Raw genomic sequence first — 26,243 nt, forward strand, 5'->3', positions numbered from 1 at the left:
CTAAAAATCTGTGAATAACTCTCCCTCTCTGCCCCACACTGCCCAAGGTGTTTTACTGTTGTTCGTCTCTTATTAAGAAATTAGTACTTTAATGCCTAAGGAAACAATGAAAACATTTGACTCTGTAAGTGCTCCCAGACCTGCCCCACTCTTGAGAGGTAAGTAAACAGCAGGCAGCCGCAGCCCATACCACTCCTTGGTGCCGGTGAGACAACCTAGAATTGTCTGAATACGAAAGTTTTTATTTCTGACCAGTCTTTCAATCTGCTGTTTTTGAAGCCAACAAGAAGCCAGAGACCATAGAGACCAAGGAAGTCCTTCAGAGAAAGTGAGGCTAGAATTTTAGACCTGAAACATTATGACTGCTCTTCACGTTTTCTCAATTTTATTAGTTCAGGAAAAGCAATGTAAGATTCAAAGTAAGTGAAAGAAGAAAGAAATATTTTTTCTCAAGTTTTCACTGTGCCTCCAGAGTAGAAAATAAAAATAGCATGTATGATAGAGGGCTAATACTTATGAAATACAGATGTCACTTGAAGATTGTGGTGCCATTCTGTGGAGAATGCTAAGAATAAACACAAAGAGGAAGCTTTGATACTTGCTTGATACTGCATTTTTAACTGTTCTCCTAGTGTGTGGGTGTCTAGAAAAGAAATGGCATTAACAATGTAGACAGTGCTAGCTCCTGAAATTGGCACATATTTACTGCAAAGGCAGCTGTTATTTTAATGAATTTTTTCTAATGTTAATAGAGCTTCTTTTGACAAATGCATTGTTACTTGTGTTCCTCCATTCCATGTGTAGAATCTGACAAAATCTAAAATATAGGGGGGAAATAGATAAATATTTATTTCATGAATACTAAGAAGTTATTTTTAATCCTGAACATCAGTGTTGAGGGGGGAAAATCACATTTTCCACAGTTCCAAAATTATAATCCTTTCTGTCAGACTGGGTTCCTTTAAAAATACAATGGTACATTAAGAGTGTAACGAAATGTCTAGAAGATAAAGTGAAACAACGAAAGCTTATATACCAGTAATTCCAAGGGAAAAGTTGTTTAAAAAGATTAATTTTGTCATTACCAAAGTGTACCTAATATACTTTTATTTGACATTTCTACTATGTAGTTATTTGCTAAGTGACTGGAATCTAAATGGCAATGTAAAAAGCATAAATTGACTTCAGAAATTTTCTTTGGTATAACACAATTTAATTATTTTAAACCAACCAATCTTACATTGTATTATATAGATTATATCACCTATATATGCAATATACATACATATGTATATACTATATATATTTCAGTTACTGTTTCAATACTACAAATGTGAATTCCAAAGGCACAAAAATGGACAGGAGGATGATAGTAGTAGCATGCCACCTGTTCCTTTATAATCCATCATGAGGATACCTATTATACCCCCTCCTTGAGAAGCACAAAGATATTCACTAAACCTGGAAGTTTATATTAGTTTGAAATGCATGTTTGTAACTGAAAGAGCTAACTGTTCTGATTCACTGTGACTCACCGATACTAGAACCATGTGTAAGTAATAGCCTTTGTACTTCCAAGCTCTCAAGAGTATAAGTCGGTAGTAAAAAGAGCAGGAACATTATTTAGTTCACCCCATATGACCACGTCCTAGCCACATATCATGGAATGGTTACTAGTCTTCCTCCAAATCCATCCAAAAAAACAACTGTGTTGGGTTTCAGTGTTGCTGAACTCACAATAACTCTCATTGGGTCAACCTACAGCACAGCTTCTGAAAATAACTAGAAAATACCATTTAAGTATATCAATCAAAATGTTTTGCAACAAAACCCTTTAAAATCCAATTAGTGAGGTTTTGTCCAGATACATGAGAATAGCAGGCAGCTAAAAAATAATTTTGCAATCCTCTCCTGCATTTATCAAACTTTTTGTAGTTTTCCTTCGACAGGGATATGGTAGTGCATGGTTTAGACCCTTGGGTTATCTTACTACTTGAGAAAATAAGGATGTAAAATATTCTGAAAAACAAATATCTCATGGCTTTTCTTGCTAAACCATATCATTTCTTCACTGTTGATGCTCCATATGTTAGTACATACACATACATTTGTTAAGTAAATAGGTCACAGGAGTTTTCATGAACAAATGGCTAAGGGAAATGGGGTATTAATCAGAACATGTGTTATTATGATGACTTATCTTAACCGGGACTCAGGGGACTCCAGATGTTTGGTCCCTGTACACTCATGGAAAATAACTCATAATGATGCTGGATTCTCATGCTGAAGGAAAATTCTTCATTAAAGAAATAGGCAGCTTTTTGTCAATACATAAAGGACTACAGTGCGATATCTTCCCAGAACTAAGAAAAAAACTGTTATCCTCTGAGAAGGAAACAAATAAAATACCCAAAAGATGGGATTAACTATTTATAGAAACTACCTCAAGACAGCAGAGGTTCACTTCAGTGGCATGATCAATAGTGAGGTGTACTGCAAATCATTCATTGCTAAAAGCAGTTAAATACTAAAGTTTTATAGGTTCTGTACTTAAAGTAAATTAGGAAGGACTTAAGGTTATTGTTACAGTAGTACTGCCCTGGACGTGAGAGGAAGGGACAGGGTAACAACTAGTGTTATCAGAACTGCTCACCATCCTTGGCTCTTTTTACTCATCACGGTTCATAATCTGATCATACCTGTGGAGATTTATAAAGGTCATGAAAATCTTGTGGCCTATGATGGGGAATCAAAAACAATGCCTTAAAAACAAAGAGGTTTCTTCAAGATTAAGGTCCAGAAATGCAATCACAAAGAACTAAAAGTAAACAAGAATGATCATCTACTCCAAGATATCAACCGATCTGATGGCTGAATTTGTGGTCAAAAAGGAGACTAGAAAGAGAGGTGCCAAGGAGGAGTGCCTCTTTCACTGTCAGAATACAAGGCATGCAAGATGGCCACCATACTATTCTTGGCAAGTCTATCCCAATGGTGGAGACAGATGTATCAAGATATTCTACCTTGAAGTTACACTTCATCAACTAACTCTCCTTACATTCTCAGCTTGTCAAGCAACTTTCTGATATGATTTGAGTTCCCAGTTAGGTTTTCCTTTAGGAGAAAGAAACCACTGACTAGCCAGTTGACAGGAGTATTCCAGTACATATCGTACATCAGTAAATTAGCAGTCAAAACCATACATTGGTTAGGAGTATTGGTGTTAGTGTCAACAGATCTTTTGTAGCATAACCAACTCTTCATTTACTGTCAATAGGAAACTCCTTTTCCATTGTGTGGAGCCCTTCTTGCTAATCAGCTCTTCTCCTTTACAACATCACGCATAGTGTAGGCTCCCAAATGAAGGGATTGATGTTTTGTTTTGTTTTGTTTTCCAGATAAGATAGTTCTTACATACAAAACAAAATGAATGAAAACCCACAAAGTGGGCTTCACGTCACAAATCCTATGTCAAGAATTTTCAAGACTCCATTACCTCTTCTATTACTAAATTGTCTTATGTGTACCTTTCGTAAAACAAATTAGGACAGAAGTTTCAACTAGGATGGCCATTAAGACACTTCCCTCTAAGACTTGTAACCCATTAAGATTCTGAAATATAAATGCCTATAAAGTTCCCCATGGCTAGTTAAGATGTATGGGATTGATTTAAATACAAGTATACTGAAGGTGGGCAAAAGTGTTTAATTGCTTCTATAGCTCTGCATGGACCAAGGCACAGACAGCATCAGCTGCAAGTGATACTAAGAAGCCCTGTGGGAAGAAACAGCATTGATTGGAACAATGAGGAAATAAAAGGAAGCATTGACTTACAAGCTATGGTTTTGATAGATCTGAAATAAGGCAGTTCTTTATTCTGGTGCATAAAGACAGCCTAACAACTATTGTCCTGAGTAGTGTGGGGAAAAAATACTTGGAAGAACGAATGAGGTGAGCATGATTCCCTGAGAAGAGAATACTGGGGTACAAGTATTTATACAGACATGAAAACTATTGATGGTCTCAACAAAAACATGCCTCCTGAATAATGATGTATGTGCCAGTGTGTTTGTTGCTTCTCATATCTCCGAACATGAACTAAGTCAGACACTATTGTTGCTGTAAAGACAGACATGTGTCTCAGTTCTTCATGCACCTTCTCCAGGCACCTGCTTTTGTACTGTTTCCTCCCTGGATTTGCAGAGTAGTGCACACCTCCAGGCCTGGGCAGGCCCTATCTATCTCTCACTACCAACTCCACTGCAAAGCAAGTCATGACACTCCACCCTTAAGGCAACTAAAGAAATATTTTCTTTTTTTTTTTTTTTTTTTTTTTTTTTTTTTTTTTTTTTTTTTTTTTAAAAGATTTTATTTATTTATTTGACAGAGAGAGACCACAAGTAGGCAGAGAGGCAGGCAGAGAGAGAGAGAGGAGGAAACAGGCTCCCTGCTGAGCAGAGAGCCCTATGTGGGACTCGATCCCAGGACCCTGAGATCATGACCCGAGCCGAAGGCAGCGGCTTAACCCACCGAGCCACCCAGGCGCCCCTAAAGAAATATTTTCAATGTCAGCCGAAAAATAAGAACACCAAGTACAGCTCAAGTGTAAAGGGTTCAGACTATATCCTTCCACTGCTTTTATAAACTGGCACATCTATTATAACAGAACCAAAGGCATCTAACAGAGTCAGAGTCATCCATTCCATTGATTTACCCACTTTCAAACTACTCTGGTAGGATCATCTAGTTAGAAAACAGGAAAAACACAATAATTCTTTGGTTGACTCTTGTGAGTCCTGCAGTAAATCAAGGTCATGAGATACCAGTCTTGTGAAGAATCGCATCACAAGCAAATTCGTGAATGTATACTACAGGATTTTAATTTCAAGTAGTTGTTCTCCATAAACTAACAAGAATATTGGCTCAATTGCCTTTCATGTTTCCTGTATTGAGAGCATAAAGGCAAGAAAAGGAGCAACTTAAGAAATACACAGAAAGAGTGGCTATAAGGAAATGAGCTGACAAAGTTGTGTCCTCACAGGCAAAGGGAAGTTGAGAACTAAGAAATTATTAGGTGAATATAATATACAAGTGTAAAATCATCTCCCCATGTATATGTTTTGTTTTGTTTTCTCTCATTATAATTTTTAATTTGGCTTTTAATTTGCATTTCCTACTGATATCTATGATCTCCTTAATGTACCTATTTGCTAGCTATACATCTCTTCCGTTTTTTTTTTTAAAGATTTATTTATTTATTTATTTATTTGACAGAGACCACAAGTAGGCAGAGAGACAGGCAGAGAGAGAGGAGGAAGCAGACTCCCCGCTGAGCAGAGAGCCCGATGCGTGGCTCCATCCCAGGACCCCGGGATCATGACCTGAGCCTAAGGCAGAGGCTTAATCCACTGAGCCACCCAGGTGCCCCTGTACTTCTCTTCTTTGTGAAATGTTTAAATCTTTTGCATGTCTTTAATGAATTTGTTTATTTTCTTATTATTGAACATTGACATTTCTTTATATATTTTGGATATAACTCTTTTAAAACATATAGGCTTTGTAAATATTCTCCCCAGGTCTGTGGGCTGTCTTTTCATTCTCCTAATAGAAGCTTTTGAAGAGCAGATGTTCTTAATTTATTAAAGTATAATTTATCAGCTTCTTCTCTTATGGTTCGTACTTTTGGTGTCAGACCTGGAAAACCTTTGCCTAACTTGAGATTGCAAAGGGTCCTTCCTGTTTTCTTAACCTTGAGTCTTATAATTTAACATTTTCAATTTAGGTTTATGATTTTGATGTTTGCATATGATGTAAAATATAGGAGATAATTTTGCATATCAATAATGAATTATTCCATCACCATTTGTTAATGACTACCTTTCTCCATGGAATGCCCTTTGTCAATAGTAAGTTGTCCATGTACATATAGATCTACTTTTGGACTCTCTATTCTATTGACCCATTTGTCTATCATGATGCTAATACCATGCTGCTTTCATTACTAAGCTTTAAGTCTTCAAACAAGGTCTTCCTTTTTAGCCTTCCAACTTTTCCCTTCTTTTTCCAACTTGCTTTGTTTATTTTGGGTGCTATGCATTTCCACATAAATTTTATAATTGGTTTGCTAATTTCTACCCCCCCAAAAAAACCTGCTAAGATTTTAATTGAATTGCATGAATCTGTAGATCAATTTGGAGAGGATTTATATTTCCACTATCTCTGGAAAATCCCCCAATATTTAGCAATAAATACTACGTTTCTAAATAATTCTTAAATCAATGTAAAAATTAAAATGGAAATTAGAAAGTATTTTGAACTAAATGTGAATACAGCATGTTAATATTTATGGCATACTACTAAAGTGGTACTTAGAGAGAAATTTACAGCACTTAATGCCTACATTAGAAAAAAAATCTCAAATTAATCATGTTAGCTTCCACCTTAAGAAAAAGCTAGAAAATAAGGCAAACTCAACTCAAAGAAAGCAGAAGAAAAAAAAAAAGATAAGGAATCAATGAAATAAAGACAGAAAAACAATGAGAAATATTAATAACAATAATTAGTAAAACTTATCCTCTAGCCAGACTGGTAAGGGGAAAAAAAGAGAAAAAAGACAAATTACCAATATAAAAAAATGATAGATTAAGTCATGATATATTCTACAAAAATTAAAAGGATACTAAAACAATATTAATATCCTTATGTCCATTTAATTCCACAATGACCTGTAAATATGCTTTGTATGACTTGGCTCCTTTTCAATTTATTGGGACTTATTTTATAACTCACAATCTGGTCTATATTGATAAATGTTCTTTGCATGCACTTGAAAAGAATGTGTGTTCTCTATGGTTGGGTATTCTAGGGATGCCACTTAGGTGAAGTTGGTTGGTATTGTTGTTCAAATCTTCCTTTCCTTGCTGATTTTATATCTCTTTATTCTATCAATGATTGAGAGAGGAATGCTAATGTCTCTGAATAAAATTATGGATTAAATTTTTTTTTTTTTTGCTGAGGGTGCCTGGATGACTCAGTTGGTTAAACATCTACTTTCGGGGTGCCTGGGTGGCTCAGTGGGTTAAGCCTCTACCTTCGGCTCAGGTCATGATCCCAGGGGCCTGGGATCTAGTCCCGCATAGGGCTCTCTGCTCAGCAGGGAGCCTGCTTCTCCTCATCTCTCTCTCTGTCTGTCTCTCTGCCTATTTGTGATCTCTCTCTCTGTCAAATAAATAAATAAAATCTTTAAAAAAAAAATAAAAAAAAATAAACATCTACTTTCAACTCAGGTCATGATCCCAGGATCCTGGGATCAAGCCCTCAGCTCCCTGCTCAGCAGGGTGTCTGCTCCTCCCCTAACTCATGCATTCTCTCTCTCTCTCTCTCTCTCTCTACCCCAAACAAATAAAATCTTAAAAAGTTTAAAAAGATAATTTTTTCAGTTAATTTTGTGTAATTCAGTGCATAAAGTATTATTATATCATCTTTATAAATGGACAACTTTATCATGAAATGGACTTCTTTATCTCTAGTGATAGGGTTTGCAATGAAATCTACCTTGTCAGCTATTAATGCAGCCATTCAAGTTTTCTTTTTATTAGTTACCTTGATATACCAATTGTCATCCTTTTACTTTTGGGCTATTTGTGTGTGTGTGTGTGTGTGTGTGTGTGTGTGTTTAAATAAAGGCAGACTACAATTGTGTTTTATAATCTGAAAATCTCTGTTTTTTTTATTGGGGTCTTTAGGACATTTAATGTCTTAACTGATATGCTTAGTTTTAAGTCTATGATCTTGCTATTTGTTTCCTATTTGTCTCATATGTTCTTTGATCCCTTCTTATCTTTTTTTAAATCTTCTTGCAGATTAAGTATTTTTACAATTCCATTTTATCTCTTTTGTTGGCTTATTAGCTATATGGCTTTGTTTTGTTATTTTAATTGCTTTAGAGTTTATAGTATATGCTCTTAATTTACCACAATTAACTTTCGAATGATATTATGTCACTTCATGTATAGTAGAACTTTACAGTTGTATACTTCCATTTCTCCCTTCCCAGCTTTTTATGCTATTATCTGTTTATGCTATTGTTTTATGCTATTTCAGTCACATATGTTATTTTTTAAGATTTACTGATTTATTTGAGAGAGAGAGAATACGCAGGAGCAGAGGGAGAGGGAGAAAGAATCTCAAGCAGACTCCACACTGAGCATGATGTCCAATGCGGGACTTGATCTCATGACCCTGAGATTACCACCTAAGCTGAAACAGAGTCAGTCACCTAACCAAAGGCACCATACATGTACCCCTCAGTTGTATGTGTTATAAATCAGATGATGTATTACTATTATTTTGTTCAAATAGGCAATGATCTTTATCCATTTATTTACCATTTTTCATGTGCCTCATTCTTTTGGGCAGGTCCATATTTCCAACTGGCATAGTTACCCTACTCCCTTTCATTAACATTTCTTGTACTGTGACTTCTTTCAGCTTTTATATCTGAAAGATATTTTTGCTGGGTATAGAATTCTTAATTGAATTATTTTATTCTTTCAGCATGTTAAAGATGTTGCTCCACTGTCTTCTCACTTGCATTGTTTCTGATAAGATATTTACAGTTATCCTCATTTTTTTTTCAATTGTACATGAATTTTTTTATCCTTCTTGCTGTTTTTAAATTTTCTCTTCATTACTCGTTTTGAATAATGTGATTATGACATGTTTTGGTGTAATTTTATCAAATTTCTTGTGCCTCGGCTTTACTGAGCTTCTTGAGTCTGTGCATTTGTAGTTTTCATCATTGGGCAAAATTTTCTTTGCCCAAGTAAATTACTTCATCAAATATTTTTCTTTCTTATTCTCTCTCTTCTTTATGTTAGGAACTCCAGTTACATACATCAGGCTGTTGAAGATGTCCTAAAATTCACTGTTGCTCTTTATAATTTTTTCTGTTTTATTTTGGATAATTTTTCCACTAGTCTTTTCTTTTACAATGTCTAATCTCACCCATTGTACTTATTATTAATCTCATCCAATGTTTTTAGCTAATACCATCCAGTATGTTTTCTAAATCATACATTATAATGCTTATTTCTAGAAGTTTGATTTTCCCTTCTTTATAACTCCCATCTCCCTAATCAACTTTCAGACATATGGGTTATAGTTATAAGAACTGCTTTAATATTCTTGTCTGCTATTCTAACTTCTGTTTCAGTTCTCTCTCTCTCTCTCTCTCTCTTATTATGCAAAGTATTTTCTTGCTTCTTTGCACATCCAGTAGTTTTTGATGGGATATTGGATATGGTGAAATTTACCTTGTTGGGTACTGGATATTTTTGTATTCCTATACACAAACTTTGGGGTGCACTTTGATCCTTTCATGTCTTGCTTTCAAGGTTTATTAGGTGAGACCAAAGCAGCATTTAGCTGACAGCTATTTACTCCCCAACTAACAAAATAAGACATTTAGGTGGCTTCTATCCAATTCCCTTTAAATTATGAGATATTCAAGTCTGACTATTGAGAATAGGTACTTTTCTTGCCTTAAATGAAGTGTGAACATTAGGACCATTCCCTCTAATCCTCTTGAATGGTTCTTTCCTGATCTCAGGTAGTTTCTTATCTGTATGGGTCAATCAGGACTCTGATGAATGACTACTCTTTAGATTTCTGGAGTTCTATATCTCTACAGCTCTCCCCTCTCTGGTACTTTATCTTGTTAGCTGGAGCCACAGTGGCTCTCCCCAGACCCTTATTCAACTCTTCAACTCAAGGAGTCCATCAGGTCTGCCTCGATTCTCCCTCCTATGTTGCTTGGAAATCCTCTCAAAGGAGGAAGCTGGATCATTCATAGGTATTATATCATTTGTTTCCTGTTTCTTGGAGATTACTGTTCTTCATTTCTTGATGTCCAGTATCTTGAAAACTATTTTTCCACGTAAGTTGTCTTTTATTATGATTATTATTGTTTCAGGTGAAAGGGTGAATCTAATTCTTATTAGTCCTCTTTGGCAGAAGCAGAGGTACATAGATGGTCTTTTGTCCACTCTTTTCACTCTACACAGTTGACTTTTAAATTTCATGAACACCCTTAAACACTCCAATTTCCAGAACATTCAGTGAAGGAGAAATTCCTGCTGAATTCTCTCTCTCTGGGACTTGGCAAATAACCCCGTAGGGCCTAATTATAATCAGTCTTTTGAGAGACACAAATGGTGGCTATCTCTTATATCTCTTATATCTCTTTAATGTAGTCAAAGTTAAAAGCAAACTCATATTTCTGGGCAACTATAAAAAATTATGGCAGGTCCAAGAGACTATGCTGTTTCAAACATGACTAAAAACACACTGAAAATAATTCATTCACTGGCACCCTGCCAGTCTCCCAGTGACACTGTAAAAGTTTAGGCCCTGAGAGAATCTTGGCTCAGAGGCCCCGATCTTTTTATGTTAGTACATTTCTCCCTAAGAGTAAACAATGTAGTTTCAAAGGACATTCATTCTTTGAAGCCAGTTTGAAAATTAATACTGCAGGATACTAAGTAGTACCTCAGTAGCCTGACAGAGATAATGTTCAACTGCAATGTTTTCACTATGCCAGGATATAATTTATGCTTTTAGCACACACCCCTTCCCTCTGTGTGTACCTCAGCTCAGTGGAGTTTGGGCATAACCAACTGTGGTCCAGTTTCCATCAGGTTTCTTTCTGAATGGGTACAATGTTCCAACTTCAAACCATAGTCGGTTTGGTCATACTGGGCACTGAATTGTGCTTGGATACTCCCTCTCAAAAATTAGACAGAGCTGGTCACCCCTGGCTCCCAAGGCTTGTATTAGGGGGAGAGGCATTAATAATAGTTAAACTGACTACCTTTCGTCATCAAATGTTAATAGGATCTATTAAAAAGAAATATTCAAAATGTATATGGTTGTTACTAGGCAGCTTTTAATAATCAATGTACCCTCTGATCCATATATCACTTAAAATTTTTCCTTAAGTAGAGACTTTTGATGATCAAAGGTGAAGAGATAAATGAGGCTGATTGAAATCTATCCACTTCATGCCACCAAGAATGGCTTTAGTCCTGGGAAAGATGTTTGGCTAAGATAGCACAAGTAACTAAAGCTCAGTGATCTGTGTCCTTATGGTATCAAAGCAGTGAGAACAACTGATGTCATGTTAGCCCATTAATGAAATTAAAACAGAAAGTTGTTCATGTCCAAGTTTGTGTATAAGCTTGCTAGTATAAACACACCAGACCCATTGGAAGCAGAGGAAAGTTAGAGTTATGGAGGGGGAAAGGAATAGACATCAGAAAATATCTCTTCTTTATTTATTGAACCCTTTTCATTGTCCAGTGGGATCCAGAATCATGTTCATTAAACAGTCAAGCTTTACATTTATTTGTTCAATAGAACATAGTATCTGTTGACCCCTTCCTACACCCCTCTTTTTTTTAAAAAAGCTGTTTAATTATTTTAAATACTTGGGGACAATTTAATTATAAATGGCACCGGTAAAATAAAAGTGCTTAATGAAGGTAATAAAATTTAACTCACGAGCCCACATGACACCATCATAACAGATGATGTATGTATATTATAGATATTTGTAGCACAATATAAAAATGCAACAAGATCCCATGTTAAAGATTTGGGACTTACTCTGCACTTTTATGCTCTAGGAATTCAGATGGGCTAGTCACTGGAAGCAGGATGGGCCAGGTTTCCAGGTGCTGGGTTTATATCTAACACCATTCTCCTCTATTGTACATGTTCTGGCTTGTGTTATCTTGACTTGGGTTTAATGATGTCTGGCAACAAACCTTACCCATAATAAAGTTTGGCTAGGATGACTGTCATTTTGAATTCTGTTTTTTTTGTGTGTGGGTTTTTTTTTTTTAAAGATTTTATTTATTTGACAGAGAGAGAGATCACAAGTAGGCAGAGCAGCAGGCAGAGAGAGAGGGAAGCAGGTTCCCTGCTGAGCAGAGAGCCCAATGTGGGGATCGCTCCCAGAACCCTGAGATCATGACCTGAGTTGAAGGTAGAAGCTTAACCCACTGAGCCACCCAGGGGCCCCTTGAATTCTGTTTTGTCTCTGTGTAATTCATGTCTTAGTCACAATCATTCAAGGAGGTATTTATTTTTATTTTTATTAGATACATGGTTTCCATTTCCATAAACAATTTGGTGAAAAACTGCACATGAGTGTTCCCTAGGTATTATGTGATAAGACACCTGGCATGAATTATTGAATGAGCTTAGAAGAAAAGTCTTGAGAACTGATTTCGTGCATATGCGTAAAGAAAGCCTGCCACAGTGGCTTAGATGAAAGCTAGAGGGGCTGCTTCCTTTTTAATAGGTGGAGTTGTGTTCAAATTTCTTCTTACTCCTCAATCTGGTATTTATCCTTCAATGACATTAAAACCAAATCATCAAAGAACAGCTTAGCATTCAATGCAATGTCTCTAGGGAGGTATGATTCAAAAGCATCTAGGACTCTTAACACAAACCACTAACTAGAAGTTTGCATTTTCAGTTTTAGTATATGTGCTGCCGAGGTAAGCATGCATGTTCAGTTTAATATCATGTACATGTATGAAGGAGTCGCCAAGAATAAGCCCATGTTACAAATGAAACAGGGGATTGATATAAAAGATGAGAACAGTTTTCTCAGTAGGCTAGTACAAAGTCTGAAGGAAAATATAATCTGAACTTTTTAGGCTTTAGAGAGAGTAGAATGCTCTTTGTGAAAAGTAAAAGCAATGTTCATGGAGCACATCACAAGGTAGGTTCAGTCTAACTGGTTTGGTGGGGATTGCCATTCGGAACTTGCCTTTGAGACTTATTCTTGCTGACCAATCTGCATTCTACAACTATGCTCATTCTCCAACATGTGGGCCTCCCAATACAGTGATAACACTGAACAGATTTCTCTTCTTACCAAAAGCAATAATTCCTCATTTAAAGAGAAAGTGCTGAAACTGAAAACATGGAGCACTTCCCATTTATGCTGCACAATTCACACCCAAAGACTCGTAGTCCATTCCATTCCAAACAGTAAGTCATGAGGCAACTTTAAAGTGAAAATGAAAAAATGACAAGTGGTGAAGAGAGAGAGTATAGAATGCATTTGAGATGGAGCAAAGGATGGTGGAGGGGAAGAGACAAATTGATAATCTGTAAATTACTGAAATAGGGGTCGAATACTCCCTACATGTAGTGAAGGGATTTTTTTACGGTATAAGAATATATTAACAATCACAATTCAATTCTAGGTGTAATTCTAACAAACCTGCATTAAATCGCACATTTTATGGAAAAATATAATGGGAATTATGCGCTTACCATCTGTTTTCTTTGAATCACTTCCGACATTGGATTGATCCTTCCTGTCTGTCTTATTTTTACCATCTTTCACGTCACCTGAAAGTAATAAACATGACAAACAGCATATGTATATAGCTAAAAGGGACGTTATAAATAGTCCTAAACTTGTCAAGGTAAAAAGATGAAAAAAAAAGTACATAATTTTAGTCATGAAGGGGTACATGTCTGAATGTAAATACCTTTTTAAACCATATATTAGGTCTTAAAAGCTAGATTATAATCCAGAAATTAAGACAAAGTTCCTGTTAAACAATGTAGCACTTGAGCCAATAATGTTTATTTTCGAGAAAAGAAGTTCAGCTTTATTATTGGGCTGTGGAGAGCAGAAAAACTCAGATCAAATGTAAATTATGCCAGCTCATAGCTACTCAAGTTCTATAGGTGTCAGTTTCCTCATCTGCAAAATGGGGATAATAATAGCTACTTTATAGACATACTCTAAGGACAAATGTATTTAAGGTAGTGAATGCGATTTCTGACACATCACACAATGATATCTGAACTCTAAACCGGAGTTATAAACGGTATTCTAAGTAACGAGCTTGTCGAAATATGATTTGTAAGTGTTCAGAAACACTATGCAAACAGATGTAGAATAAACATGTGTCAAAAACTTAATTCATTCACAAAAGAACCAGAGAGATAGTAAGGATGGTGCCAAGGGCATTTAAGGAAATGGGTATTTATAGGCCTTTTAGAAAACCTTTAAAATGAGATTGCTTGGGCGCCTGGGTGGCTCAGTGGGTTAGGCTGCTGCCTTCAGCTCAGGTCATGATCTCAGGGTCCTGGGATCGAGTCCCGCATCGGGCTCTCTGCTCGGCAGGGAGCCCGCTTCCCTCTCTCTCTCTCTGCCTGCCTCTCCATCTACTTGTGATTTCTCTCTGTCAAATAAATAAATAAAATCTTTAAAAAAAAAAAAGAGATTGCTGTGTTAGAAACAAAACTGGTTATCTCCCACAGGGCAATAAAATCATAACCTGTGGGCAAGGGGGTAATCTCTTCTAACAGTCAAAAATCTGTAAGTTATCACACAACTTCGTAGTACCTAGGTTTGTGTCAATAGTACATGACAAAGTTAAACAGTCCTGTTCTCCTAAAGCAGGAGTCGTCCACCTGTAGCTCGGGGGCCAATCTGGAAACAGAGATCATTGGAAATAGTCACATGCATTCATTTACATACTGTCTGCGGACACTTTCACGCCGTAGGGATAAGCGCTGCATGGTTGTGACAGAGACATGCAAAACCAGGACGAGTCACTGGCTGGGCCAATCAGAAAACTTCTTGCTGACCCCTGTCTAAGATAATCACATAATCCCTGGCCGTGTCTGTTCAACAGTTTGCCACTATGACATTGAAAGGACATGGCATCCTTTCCCCAGCCTTATTCTCAAGTTTTGGAAATTTTTCTTACAGTCTTACTAGCGGCATCTTTCTTTTTAGCCTGCATAAAACCCAGAATAATTTACAACTAAAATACTCAAACTTCTTGAAGCAAGAAGACCCTAGGAATAACTGCAGCCAGGAAGGAGAAAGCAGGGTCTTATCTTTCCTGCTTTCTTTGTGCCAGGCATATTGCCTGCATCGTTTCATTAAATTCTTCTAACAACCCCGTTGTGAAGGGACTACGATGGAAAGTAGACAAATTCATCACAGTTTAATTCACAAAACAATCAATTTGCAGAATAACAAACTCATCAAATGATTGAGGATGTTTTCCAAGGGTGAGTTTTCCTCTGGCTTCCCTGTAGCCACTGAGGCACACGCTGGTCCGTCCTGCTGTGTTGAGCAGCGCGCCGGCTGCCTGCCAGTGGTTTGTACACCACCCTGGGCCCCACCTCTGCCCGTAACCTTGCATGTGTGGCTCCTTCCAGCAGCAGAACTGTTCCTCTTGGCAGCCATAGATCTGGTTTAAGCCATCTGTCTGACAGTTTTTACAGAGATGGCCAACTGATCTTTCCACAAAGTGATTTGTTCAAACCAACTTGTGAAGAATGGATATGAAACTTATATTACCATCTCTGTTCTAAGGCTATGGAACCTAAGGCATAAATATAGCAATCTACCACAATATACATAGATCAGTCTGATTCTAGAAGCTAGGCTCTAACTTCCCTACGAAGCTCAAGTTTCCAATTTCAGGCTTCTATTTATTGCTGCCATTTTTAAATGCTTTTGACCCACAGATTTATAAAGAATTACCCCCTTGCCCACAGATTTATAAAGAATTGGTTATCTAAGGATGATTCAAGACCATTTTGGGTTGTGATATATTTGACAAAGTAAGTATTTTCAATGGAATTTGATAAATCCTAAGCTAAGTTAGGAGTCAATAAATTACCCAAGTTTCCTCTTACTCTTAATTTTGAAATGGGATGAACTGGCTGAAGGGATTGAAGGGAAAGGCGTCAACTCCAGCCAGAGCGTAAGCAGGAGGAATTCAAGTGAAGGACATACTCATCACCCTTTACCGCCATCAGTGGCCAAAGAGAGGATTCCTTTGGAAGTCCCTCAGAACACTTCAAAGACTGGCTCCTTCTTTTAAGGATCCAGAGATGAACTCAAGGATCTTGAGCCCTGTAGTGAAACTAATGACCTGCAGAAAAATGTCTTTCTTTCCTAAATGAGCCTTTACACCCTCATGCATAATACTTTATGCCTTCAAGGTTTCCCTGGACTGGAGCTTTATCCACAGCTGCAACAAGACAGAATGTCTTCCAGAAGTCACAGGAGAGGTTCAATTTGCCAGCCAACAGCCTGTGGGCAGCCTGCCTTGTCCTTAGTCAGGGTTGGGGAGGCTGAGAAAGGAAGTAACTTGATGGAGACCAAAGCTTAGGGGATCTCATAGTGGCTGATGAGAACACCTCTAGAACCTCCACTTAACCACCGTCCTCTGGTTCCATCCCAGAAGTATCTTAGGAGACCACAAAGAAGGATGATGGGAAAGTGACACATATTTGTTTGATGATGTTCCTTGAACAGAATCCATTAGGTAATTTCCCATGGGTTGTATATGGAGTAATGGCTGATGTGAGCTGTTATTCAATAAACAGGGGAAACAAAAGAGCCTTTCTGCACAGTTATAAATCATTTTCATTAGGCTGCTGTAACACAGTCCCGAACCACCATTAGCCTTTCTTATTATTGCTTAAAATTGACTTCTTTTCCCATCTCTCATTTAATACTTAATTTTTAAGGGAAATGGCAGACTGTTGATTACTTTGGGAAATAAACACAGTTGTGAAATCAACCCAGCCTAGTCGAAAACTCAGGCTCCTGTTTGTTTCTTTCAGGCTCTCCCTCTAATGGTCTTCAGAATTGATTTCTGCCACCTCTGCCCTCTCTGGGTATTTGTTTATTCCTATCTCATAGAATTTATAACCCTCTCTATGACTGGCATGTTTATGTTCATTGGTTTCTCTCCCTGACTGGACCAGGGGTTGGCAAACTCTGGCCCATGAGCCAAACGTGCTCCCAGTGCCTGGTCTTATATGGCCCCAAAACTAAGAATAGTTTTTATTGAAAAATATTTGTTGAAAAAAAGAGAAGAATATTTAATGGTATTTGAAAAGTATATAAAATTCAAACTTGCATTTTTAGAAACAAAGTTTTATTGGAATTCAGCCATGTTCACTTGTTTATATGTTATCTGTGGCTGCTTTTGCACTAAAACAGAAGTGTTAAGCAGTTGCAGTAGAGATGGCATGGCTCTCAAAGTCTACAATATTTACTATCTGGTCCTTTACAGAAAAAGTACATCAAACCCTGGAAGAGATTATAAGCTTCTCGTGGACCTCGGCTGAGCCTCAATATTCCTCTGATTTCCCACTCTCCCCAACAGCACCAAAACTTGCTAATAGAAAGGACATGATGATAACGAAACACAGAATTTGGACCCAGACCAGAATTTGACTTGAGATCTCTACTTAGTGGCTGCTTGACTGTAAGCAAGTGATTTAAACTCTCTGAGTCTCCATTTCCTCATCTGCAAAACGGGAATCAGTAGATCTACCTCACAGAGCTGTTAGCATTTTTAAATGACTTAATGTAGGTAAAATCTCATGTACAATGTCTGGCATATATTAAGCATTCAATATGCTATTCATATTACTTTTATGAAGGAAAAGGCATTTTAACCCGCTTTCCTAAAAGAAAAAAAAAGTAGGGAAGAAACATATCTTGCCTCTCTCAGGAGCCCTTCCATACTCCTCCTTTGAGGAGGAGAGGCTCATCTAGGAGGAGTTTGAGAATGCAAAGTTCAGTTCAGCCACCCATTTCTCTAGTTCCCAGCCCCCTCCAAGATGTGTTTTCTACAAGACTCATACTTTTTGCATCACTCCAGAAGCAACCTTCTGGGGTGCTGGGTTGCTCGGGTGCTGGAATGAGAATGAGGTGGCAGGTCCTAGGCCCGCCTGCCCTGCCAGTATCTGGTTGGCTAAGTTCACTTCGAGGCAGATGTGTGAAGAAGCCCATGTGCTCAGCAGACCAAGTCACACTTTCCAATTCAACTCCAGTTGCAAGAGAACTAATATGTTGACCACTGACTTTCTGATTCTGGTATCTCTCTCTTAGTTGGTTCTGACCTCCAGAGGGGACAAGAGGGGGTCTTTTGCACTGCCCTCTAAAAACTCAAACAGGTATATCATAAATTCTTATATAATTGAACATACTTTCTGGACAATGATACACTTGAATACAAAGTGACTTAGGAGCAGTCTCCAGAACCAGGTTGCTGAGGGACTGGACAAGTTTCTTCTACCTCCTGGGGAGCTCACATGGTTACTTGAGGGAATTTATGCAAAGCTCTTAGAACATAATATGAATTATTAACATTATCATATGTATTAAAATACTGTTTTCTGATTCTACATGTTCTATATGTTCATTGTAAAAATAATTGGAGAGTGTTGTGCTAAGCCTCTTCTACATATTCCTCATTTATTCAGACTATGTTGCATACATAATAGCTACAGAGTGGCCTACTAGGCAGATAAGACAATAAACAAGTAAAGAGAGGACTTAAAAGAGCATCTGGTCGATAGTCAATAAATGCTAATTATTCTATTGTCGTCATTGTTCCGGCTCTCATTCTCATTATTGGAGACTCTTAAGTGGCCCTGCTGTGAGCTGGTATTACTCTGCACACTTCACAGAGCCAGTAGAAGGCTAAGTAACCTGATCAAGGCCACCAAGAAGTGAGAGATACAGTTGTGCCTCGAATCCAAGTCTGTCAGACTACAAAACTACCTTGCTACAACTGGGCCCTTGAAAGTTCCAGAGACTCTGAACTCCCTACTCTTCCCTAAACAGGGTAACCATTCCATGCCCTAGTGCCTCAGCTTGTCTTGGTCCCTCTGGTGAAGAAGTCCCCATCCCCCATTCGACCAGCGAAGTTCAGTATTGAAAACAGCTCAGGGACCACCAGCCTCTGAAGCTTTCTTGGACATTTCTCCATTCTATGAGCCTCAGACACAAGAAGGCCAATGTCTCTTTTTTGACATGATCCTTGAGCTAAGTTTGACTGCCTTGCCATGACTGTTACTTGCTCAGAATTATTTCTAAGGATGTCCATGTCCTCTATGAGATTATGGACTTCCTGTGGCCTTTCTACTTCTAAATTCTCAGCGTCAAGCACAGTGCATTTAAGGTGATAACCAGATCATCCGGGTTTGGCTGGTACTTTTCTGGTTTTAAAATCTAAAGCTCTAGATGCAGGAAACTCCTCAGTCCCCAGGCAAAGGGGACAGGTGGTCATCCTAATGTATATATTTATTCACCTACAGACAGACAGACCTGAGTCCCAGCCCTGCCTGCTAGAGGGAGGGTGCATATGGAAGATACTTTCCATCCACACATCTGGGCAGTAAGCACTCAGGAATGTGCTCATATTGATAATAGTTATTTCCCCAGTGGACAGGTCAGCACTGACCAGAGTCTCCAGAAGAGCTGGGAAAGGTCTGACAAACATAAATCTCCCCAGGAGAAAGGCCCAAGTCAGCCTCTGGCTGCTTTTGATGGGATCCTAATGGAATCCACGGCCCAGTGAGGTGTGATGAGCAGCAGCTGGGGGTGGGGGGGCAGGCAGAGACGAGGCTCCAAGAGCCATCCTCCTAGGTGTGTTTGTTGGCCAGTTTCCATTCATCACATCATTAACACCCTGAAAAGAGCCTTTCACCAGGGAAACTGTACTCACCATTCTGTTGTTTTTCTCCTGAGGACTTCTCAGCTTTGGAATTTTTCCCACGAGGGTTGTCGCTTTTGTTCGTGCGCGTTCCATTGACTTGATTCTTAGCTTCCCCAGATGTCTTTTTCTCGGCTTTGCCAGCTGCGCCTTCTTCAGCCTGGCTTTTGGCTTCCATTTCCTTTTGCTTCTCCTCTGCAGCCAGGCGAGCTTTTTCCTCTGCTTCCTTCTTGGCCTTCTCCTCTGTTCCCATGGCAAGTCAGGAAAGGCACAGAAAAGATGAAAAGAGGTCACGCTATTAGGAGAACTGCCTCTTTAAACAAAAACAAGTATTTGCACCGAGTGTTTGGGGTCTATCTCTGGTTAATTCAAGTGAGATTAGTGTCCATATTCAGGAAACCAATAAAATCGGTTCCTGGTGATGTCATTTCTGGAAATAGTGGGCGAGCAGAAGGGGCAGGGAGAAAGTAATAATAACAAGGATAATAACAATAAACCAATATAACAATTGGCATTTTCAATATTTATCATCAATAACTTCTCTTGAGTGTGTCCTCTTTGCCAGGTATTATGCTAAGTGCTTTCTAAGGGTTACTTTTTCATTCCCAAAACAGACTTAGGTGGTAGCTACCATTATTATAACACTATTTTAGAAATGTGAAGTCAAGGCTCAGGGACACTACAAAACCCTCTCATGGCCACAGTAGAAATCAGGAGTTTCATGGAGATTCACTTAGGCTCTGGAGTTGAAACACAAACAACTGATGACAAAACAGAAAGACAGGAAAAATAACTGCCACCGTTTCAGGTCACTGTTTGTGAAATTAAAAGTAGGAAGAGAATAATTAGGCCTTACAAAAAGCACGGTCTTCAAACTGTCCACAAGATTAAAGGTAGCCTCTAGTTTGGGCAGGTACCCTGTCTGCATCTTCCCCTTTAATGATAGGTTGTCAGCCTTATTTCCAATTCTCCTTACTCTGAAAAGGTCTGACTCTGTGTTTCGTCAAAAACACAGCATCATTGCATATAATCAAGTATTCATGAAAAGATTGGTTCATTGGTTCAACATATTTATTGAGGAGTGACAGTATCAAGTACCATTTTAGGCACTGGGAATGTAGGAGCAAACAAGATTTATGGGAACTGAAAAGACCATAATTAAGAAAGCCAGTCAGTAAGATGATTTCAGGTGGTGAAAAAGGTAAAGCAAAAAGGAAAGCAAAGTAGTATGAAGGAACAGGATCAGTGTAAGGGAGGAGGTGGCATTCGATCAGGAGGTAAAGAAAGTGCTACCTGACAAATTCTTAATGATGAATTGCCAGCCATGAAATAATCAGGGAAACTAACATTCCAGGCCAAGGACATAGAAAACATCAAGGCCATGAGGTCAGAATGAGCTTGGTATGTTCAAGGGATACCGAGTTAGTCAGTATGGCTAACACAGATCTAGAAGCAGTTATCAACAGATGAAGTGGTGCTGGGCTGTAGGAAGTGACATACACCTAACAGAGACCAGTCCTCCCTTACCCGACAGACTCAGCCTGTTTAGCATCCAACTGATTCAAAAGGCCTTCCAGATTGTGCCTTCCATTCTAAAAAGCACTACTGCATTTTTTTTCTCTAGATGGGTTAAAAATATCCCACACAAATAGCATGGAGGACAGGGGAGTTAGAGAGGAGAAGGGAGTTGAGGGAAATTGGAAGGGGAGGTGAACCATGAGAGACTATGGACTCTGAAAAACAATCTGAGGGTTTCGAAGGGGCGATGGGGTGGGAGGTTGGGGGAACCAGGTGGTGGGTATTGGAGAGGACACGGATTGCATGGAGCACTGGGTGAGGTACAAAAACAATGAATACTGTTACGCTGAAAATAAATTTAAAAAATTAAAAAAAATAGTAACAGGAAAAATAATTAATTAATTAATTAAAAAAAATATCCCACGTCTCATTATCAAGGGTCCTCTTTATTCTCCTTGCCTAGTCTTACTCCTAAAAAAGCTAGCCTTCACAGACAACGAGTTTGTTTGTAATCTAATGGGCACCAGGGTGATTATGTCTCCCCTTGTCCTAGCTGCTTAAAAGCACAAAAGCCCAAATCTGATCCAGTTCACATGTTCTTGGGGGCTTTATGGCATTGTATTTTGTGGATGTCTTTGATCTCCAGCTTCATTTTGCTTTTCCTCCCCCTATATCTGCCTGGCTCAAATGTCTTCCTTAATATCTTATGAAGTTTTCATTAATCTTTTCATTGATTCATCCTTCCAACCCATCCAATTCAATGCCCTGGCCTCACCCCAGACACATTAAATCATATTGTGGAGAAAGAGGGGCAAGGGTAGGATATTTTAAATGCTCTCCAGATGATTCTAATATGCAATCAGTATGGACAAGCATGGATTTAAATTTTAAATGTTTGCCATTCAATATTTCCTGACATTTTGCTACTCAACAAGATGCATTTATACTTTATAATGAAAAGGTATGTAAAGATTTCTTTACAAAATTAAATAATTATGCACATATAGAGTACAATTTGTCTTCTGACTTCTACAGAAAGGTACAACTAAAGGGTATGAGAATGCCCTTGCAGATGCTGAGATGGCATTCTCATTGGACTACAGGGTCACAGAAGTCCCCATAGAATATTCACCCTGACTTCCTCTCATCCTCCCACAGTGCCCTGAGGACAGAGGTTAAATGTCATCTCCATCACTGAATTCCAGTGCTTGGTATAGCACCTGGCACATAGTAGATACACATGGAATATCTGTTAACTAAATGAAACACAGTGGGTATGGTTCCCCCTATCTGCCAATGAACCTGACTTGTACATATTCCATCATCTGTAATCCAGGCCTGTGTAAAATACAGAAAGTGTACAAACTCTAAAGTCCTATCCTGGGGGAGTTAGCCATTTGACAAATTTTGGTTTCCTTAACCACTGATAGAGGTGAGTAAAAAGATGACTGTATTCACCACACAAAGAAAAAGTGATAGGGAAGGGAATTTTCATTCATATTCAAGTACCAGGTTAAATAACTCATGGTCCTCTCACAGAATCCCCACTGTAGCTGTGGCAAACTTCCAACACTCAAAATATCCACAAGTTAAAAGGAACTTGATAAAAACTGAAGGTGTTAAATTCTGGTTTGCTACAGAAGAGCATAAAATATTATCTGAGCAAGAAAAATTCATTTGACAACTGAGTCAGAACAATTTTTTATGGAAAATCCAGCAGAAAAAAACCTGGGAGAAGGTCCATTTTAGAAACAAATCTGGTTTTGCCCAACTCCTGTGGACAGCAGGTGACTAATGTTTGCATTAATGACGGTAGCTCCTATGACATCATAAGCAGACCCTAGGTGACCTGTTCCATTACATGACTCCTTTCTCTGTGGCAATTGTGTTCCAGCAGGTGGCTCTGCAATGTTCTTCAACTTCTCTACTTGCATCTCTCTTTGAGTCTTTGAAATATATGATATTAGGGTGACCAGCCATCAGCACCCAGTGATACTACTCTAAATAGACAAAAACAGGGATGCCTGGGTGGCTCAGTCGTTAAGCGTCTGCTTTCAGCTCAGGTCATGATCATAGGGTCCTGGGATGGAGCCCTGCATTGGGCTCCCTGCTTGGCGGGAAGCCTGCTTTTCCCTCTTCCTCTGCCCCTGCTTGTATTCCCTCTTCCGCTATGTCTCTCTCTGTCAAATAAATAAATTAAATCTTTAAAACAAACAAACAAAAACAAGCAAACATGTAAATAAGAAAAAAAATTGACAGGAAGTATGTTTGTGCCACATATTTTCAGGGCAAAATTATTAATATACCTAAACCTTTCTTACAAAGAGTAAAAGTAGGTTAAGTACACAATTAATTTGTATGTGCTACAAGGTTCTGAGGATAATATAGATAGAATTAAGTTTTCAGCTCTTAGTTTTAGGCATCTATCATCTTTAGCCATCTATCTAAGTCATTCTGGTAGGCTTTTAGACTAGTAGAAAGGAAATGTCATAGTTCAATTCCATTTCCTTTTGCTTCCTGATTCAGACTATCTATGGTGATTTGTCTCACAATGAAAATGGCCCAAACAAGCAGCTAATAAGTTAAGGTAGAGCAAGGCAGAGCAGCGCCCTCATGATCCATAATTCTCATTCCTCTTGAGAGCTGGTTCTATCCCACACTGAATACCTACACATTCTGGGAGAACTACATTGATTTCTTTGTTCAATTTCCCTTTCTGAATAATGGTTTATGGTCTCTTGGTTAAAAATGGCATTGAACTAGTTATCCTTTGATATAAATTTCTGAATTGCTTACTTATACTACCTACAGAGAGAGAGAAAGAAAAGGAGAGAAACTGACTAACAGGAAAACAAACAACCAAAATACTATATAAATTTTGAATGGTTAACTCTTTGCTATATACAAAAACAACAAAAAAAAAACTTCTATATATTTAAGGACTCAGAAGGTGTTCACACAGGGTCTTTCTAAAAATGGAAGCCAAGAAGTACTCCAGCTGGGAGAAAAATTCAACCAGTATTAGATCCTCAAGAATGAGCAAAATATATAAATGATGTGCAATAAAAGTAGTAAATCTTAGTGTTAAAAAAATTGTTGTTAAGCTAGATATAAAACTTGAAGCAAATATTAAAAGTAATATTAAGGTTAAGTTAATTAAAAAATAATAATTTACTTATAATCACTCAGATTACAAATTTTGTGGTATCTCAACAGAAACTGATCAATTATGGAAGAAATAAATAAAAATTCAATAAATATCTCAGCATTTGCAAAGACTCTCACTATATATGACTTCATATTTACATTGATAGACACATAAGTCAATAAAAATGTAAAGGTAATCTCTGGGAAAATGAAATTAAGATATATTTATTTATTTATTTAAAGATTTTGTATTTATTCATTAGAACACAAGCAGGGGGAGAGGCAGGGGGGAGGAAGAAGCAGACTCTCCACTGAGCTGGGAGCCTGATATGGGGCTTGATCCCAAGACCTAGAGATCATGATCTGAGCCCAAGACAGTCCTTAACCATCTAAGCCACCTAGGCAGCCCCCAAATAGGACATATTTAAAAAGACCATTTATGAAGCTAGCTAATGGGTAGGGGGAAGGGCAAAATAGATAAAGGAGATCAAAAAGGTACAAACTTCCAGTTACAAAATAAATAAATCATGGAGATAAAAACTACAGCATAGGAAATATACTCAATAATACTACAAGAATGTTGTAAGTTGACAGATGGTGACTATACTTATCAAAAAAGAACATAATTAAAAGGCATATGACAAAAAATTAAAAGGCATATGACAAACTAGATATGACAGAAACTGCCAAGATATTTTGTCAATTGAAGAATTGCCATCCTTAATATGTAAAGAGTTATTATGAATCAATAATAGAAATATAAACATACTAATGAGAAAAATGAAGGGGGAATACCTCCCACTTCTATTGGAAATAACTCCCACTTCTTTTGGAAGACATTATTTTAAAAAAAAAAAAAAAGAAGAAGAAACTTTCCAGAGAGAAATTTGATAATACATATCAAGAGCTTTACAGTTTTTCATTTACTTTGACAGAAGAATTCCACATCTAGAAATTTATCATAGGTAAGTAATCAGAGGCAGGTTCAAAGACTTTTGAACTTGTATGTTTATAACTGTGTTATATATAATAATGAAGAACTGACAACCAAAATGTGCAGAAATAGAGGTGTGTTACATAAAATGCAGCCATTTAAATCATACTTTCTGGGACGCCTGGGTGGCTCAGTTTGTTAAGCGGCTGCCTTTGGCTCAGGTCATGATCCCAGCGTCCTGGGATCGAGTCCCACATCGGGCTCCTTGCTTGGCGGGGAGCCTGCTTCTCCCTCTGCCTCTGCCTGCCACTCTGTCTGCCTGTGCTTGCTCTCGCTTCTCTCTCTATGACAAATAAATAAATAAATCATACTTTCTGAGAATATTCAGTATCAAGATAAAATTCTTAAAATAGAAATAGTAAAACAAAATATAAAGTTTTACTTATATAAATACATAAGCATGATAAATAAAATTAAAAAGAATCATATCCGAATTTCACCAATATCTGGCTAAAGAGGTTAGGAGTGATTTTTTTTTAATTTTTTAAATTTTTAAATTTTTTATTTTTTATTTTTATAAACATGTAATGTATTTTTATCAGGAGTGATTTTTATTTTTTTCTTTACACATTTATTTGTATTTCAGCATTGTAACCTAAACACATATTTGTACACCAGAAAAAAATGTTTATAAAGTATTAAATACTGAAAAAAATTGATCAATATTGATCAGACTTACAAATTACTATGCCTACGTATCTTTGGGAATAATAATTTTCAGCCCTGAGAGCTGTTAAGAAATATTGATTTAATCATTTCTAGCAACTATGGGTTCTGGTCTAGCAAGCTTTGTCTATCAGGTTGGTTAATAAAACTAAGACTTTAGATCCCATTCTAATCAATTTAATAACAAGATATGTTCAAGTGCCCCATGCAGGTCAGACTTTCTTAAAATTATGGTTTTCTGATAGAAAAGAACAAGAGCAAAGCAGCCTGGGATAATCAAGTACAAACAAACCACCAGTGGAAAGAAAGATGTAAATGGATCTCTCAGCACTAGTGAACTAGTCAAC

General features: G+C 37.7%; 1 protein-coding gene across 11 annotated transcripts in view; it reads right to left on the reverse strand.

Moving 5' to 3' along the window:
• The window catches only part of PDE1C (phosphodiesterase 1C), a 523,080-nt gene that overhangs the window by 38,101 nt on the left and 458,736 nt on the right, over nt 1-26,243 (reverse strand). For 10 of the 11 annotated variants that reach the window (XM_059171502.1, XM_059171508.1, XM_059171509.1 and 7 more), the window contains 2 exons: nt 19,584-19,814; nt 13,351-13,428 (listed from right to left, as the gene is read on the reverse strand). In XM_059171502.1, coding sequence (XP_059027485.1) covers nt 13,351-13,428; nt 19,584-19,814 — 309 coding nt within the window. Of the gene's footprint in view, nt 1-12,277; nt 12,413-13,350; nt 13,429-19,583; nt 19,815-26,243 lie in introns of those variants that run through there. The other variant, XM_059171512.1, reaches the window with a different exon arrangement.

Source organism: Mustela lutreola, chromosome 4, assembly GCF_030435805.1.
Source record: "Mustela lutreola isolate mMusLut2 chromosome 4, mMusLut2.pri, whole genome shotgun sequence".
In the NCBI taxonomy this organism is placed as follows: Eukaryota; Metazoa; Chordata; class Mammalia; order Carnivora; family Mustelidae; genus Mustela; species Mustela lutreola.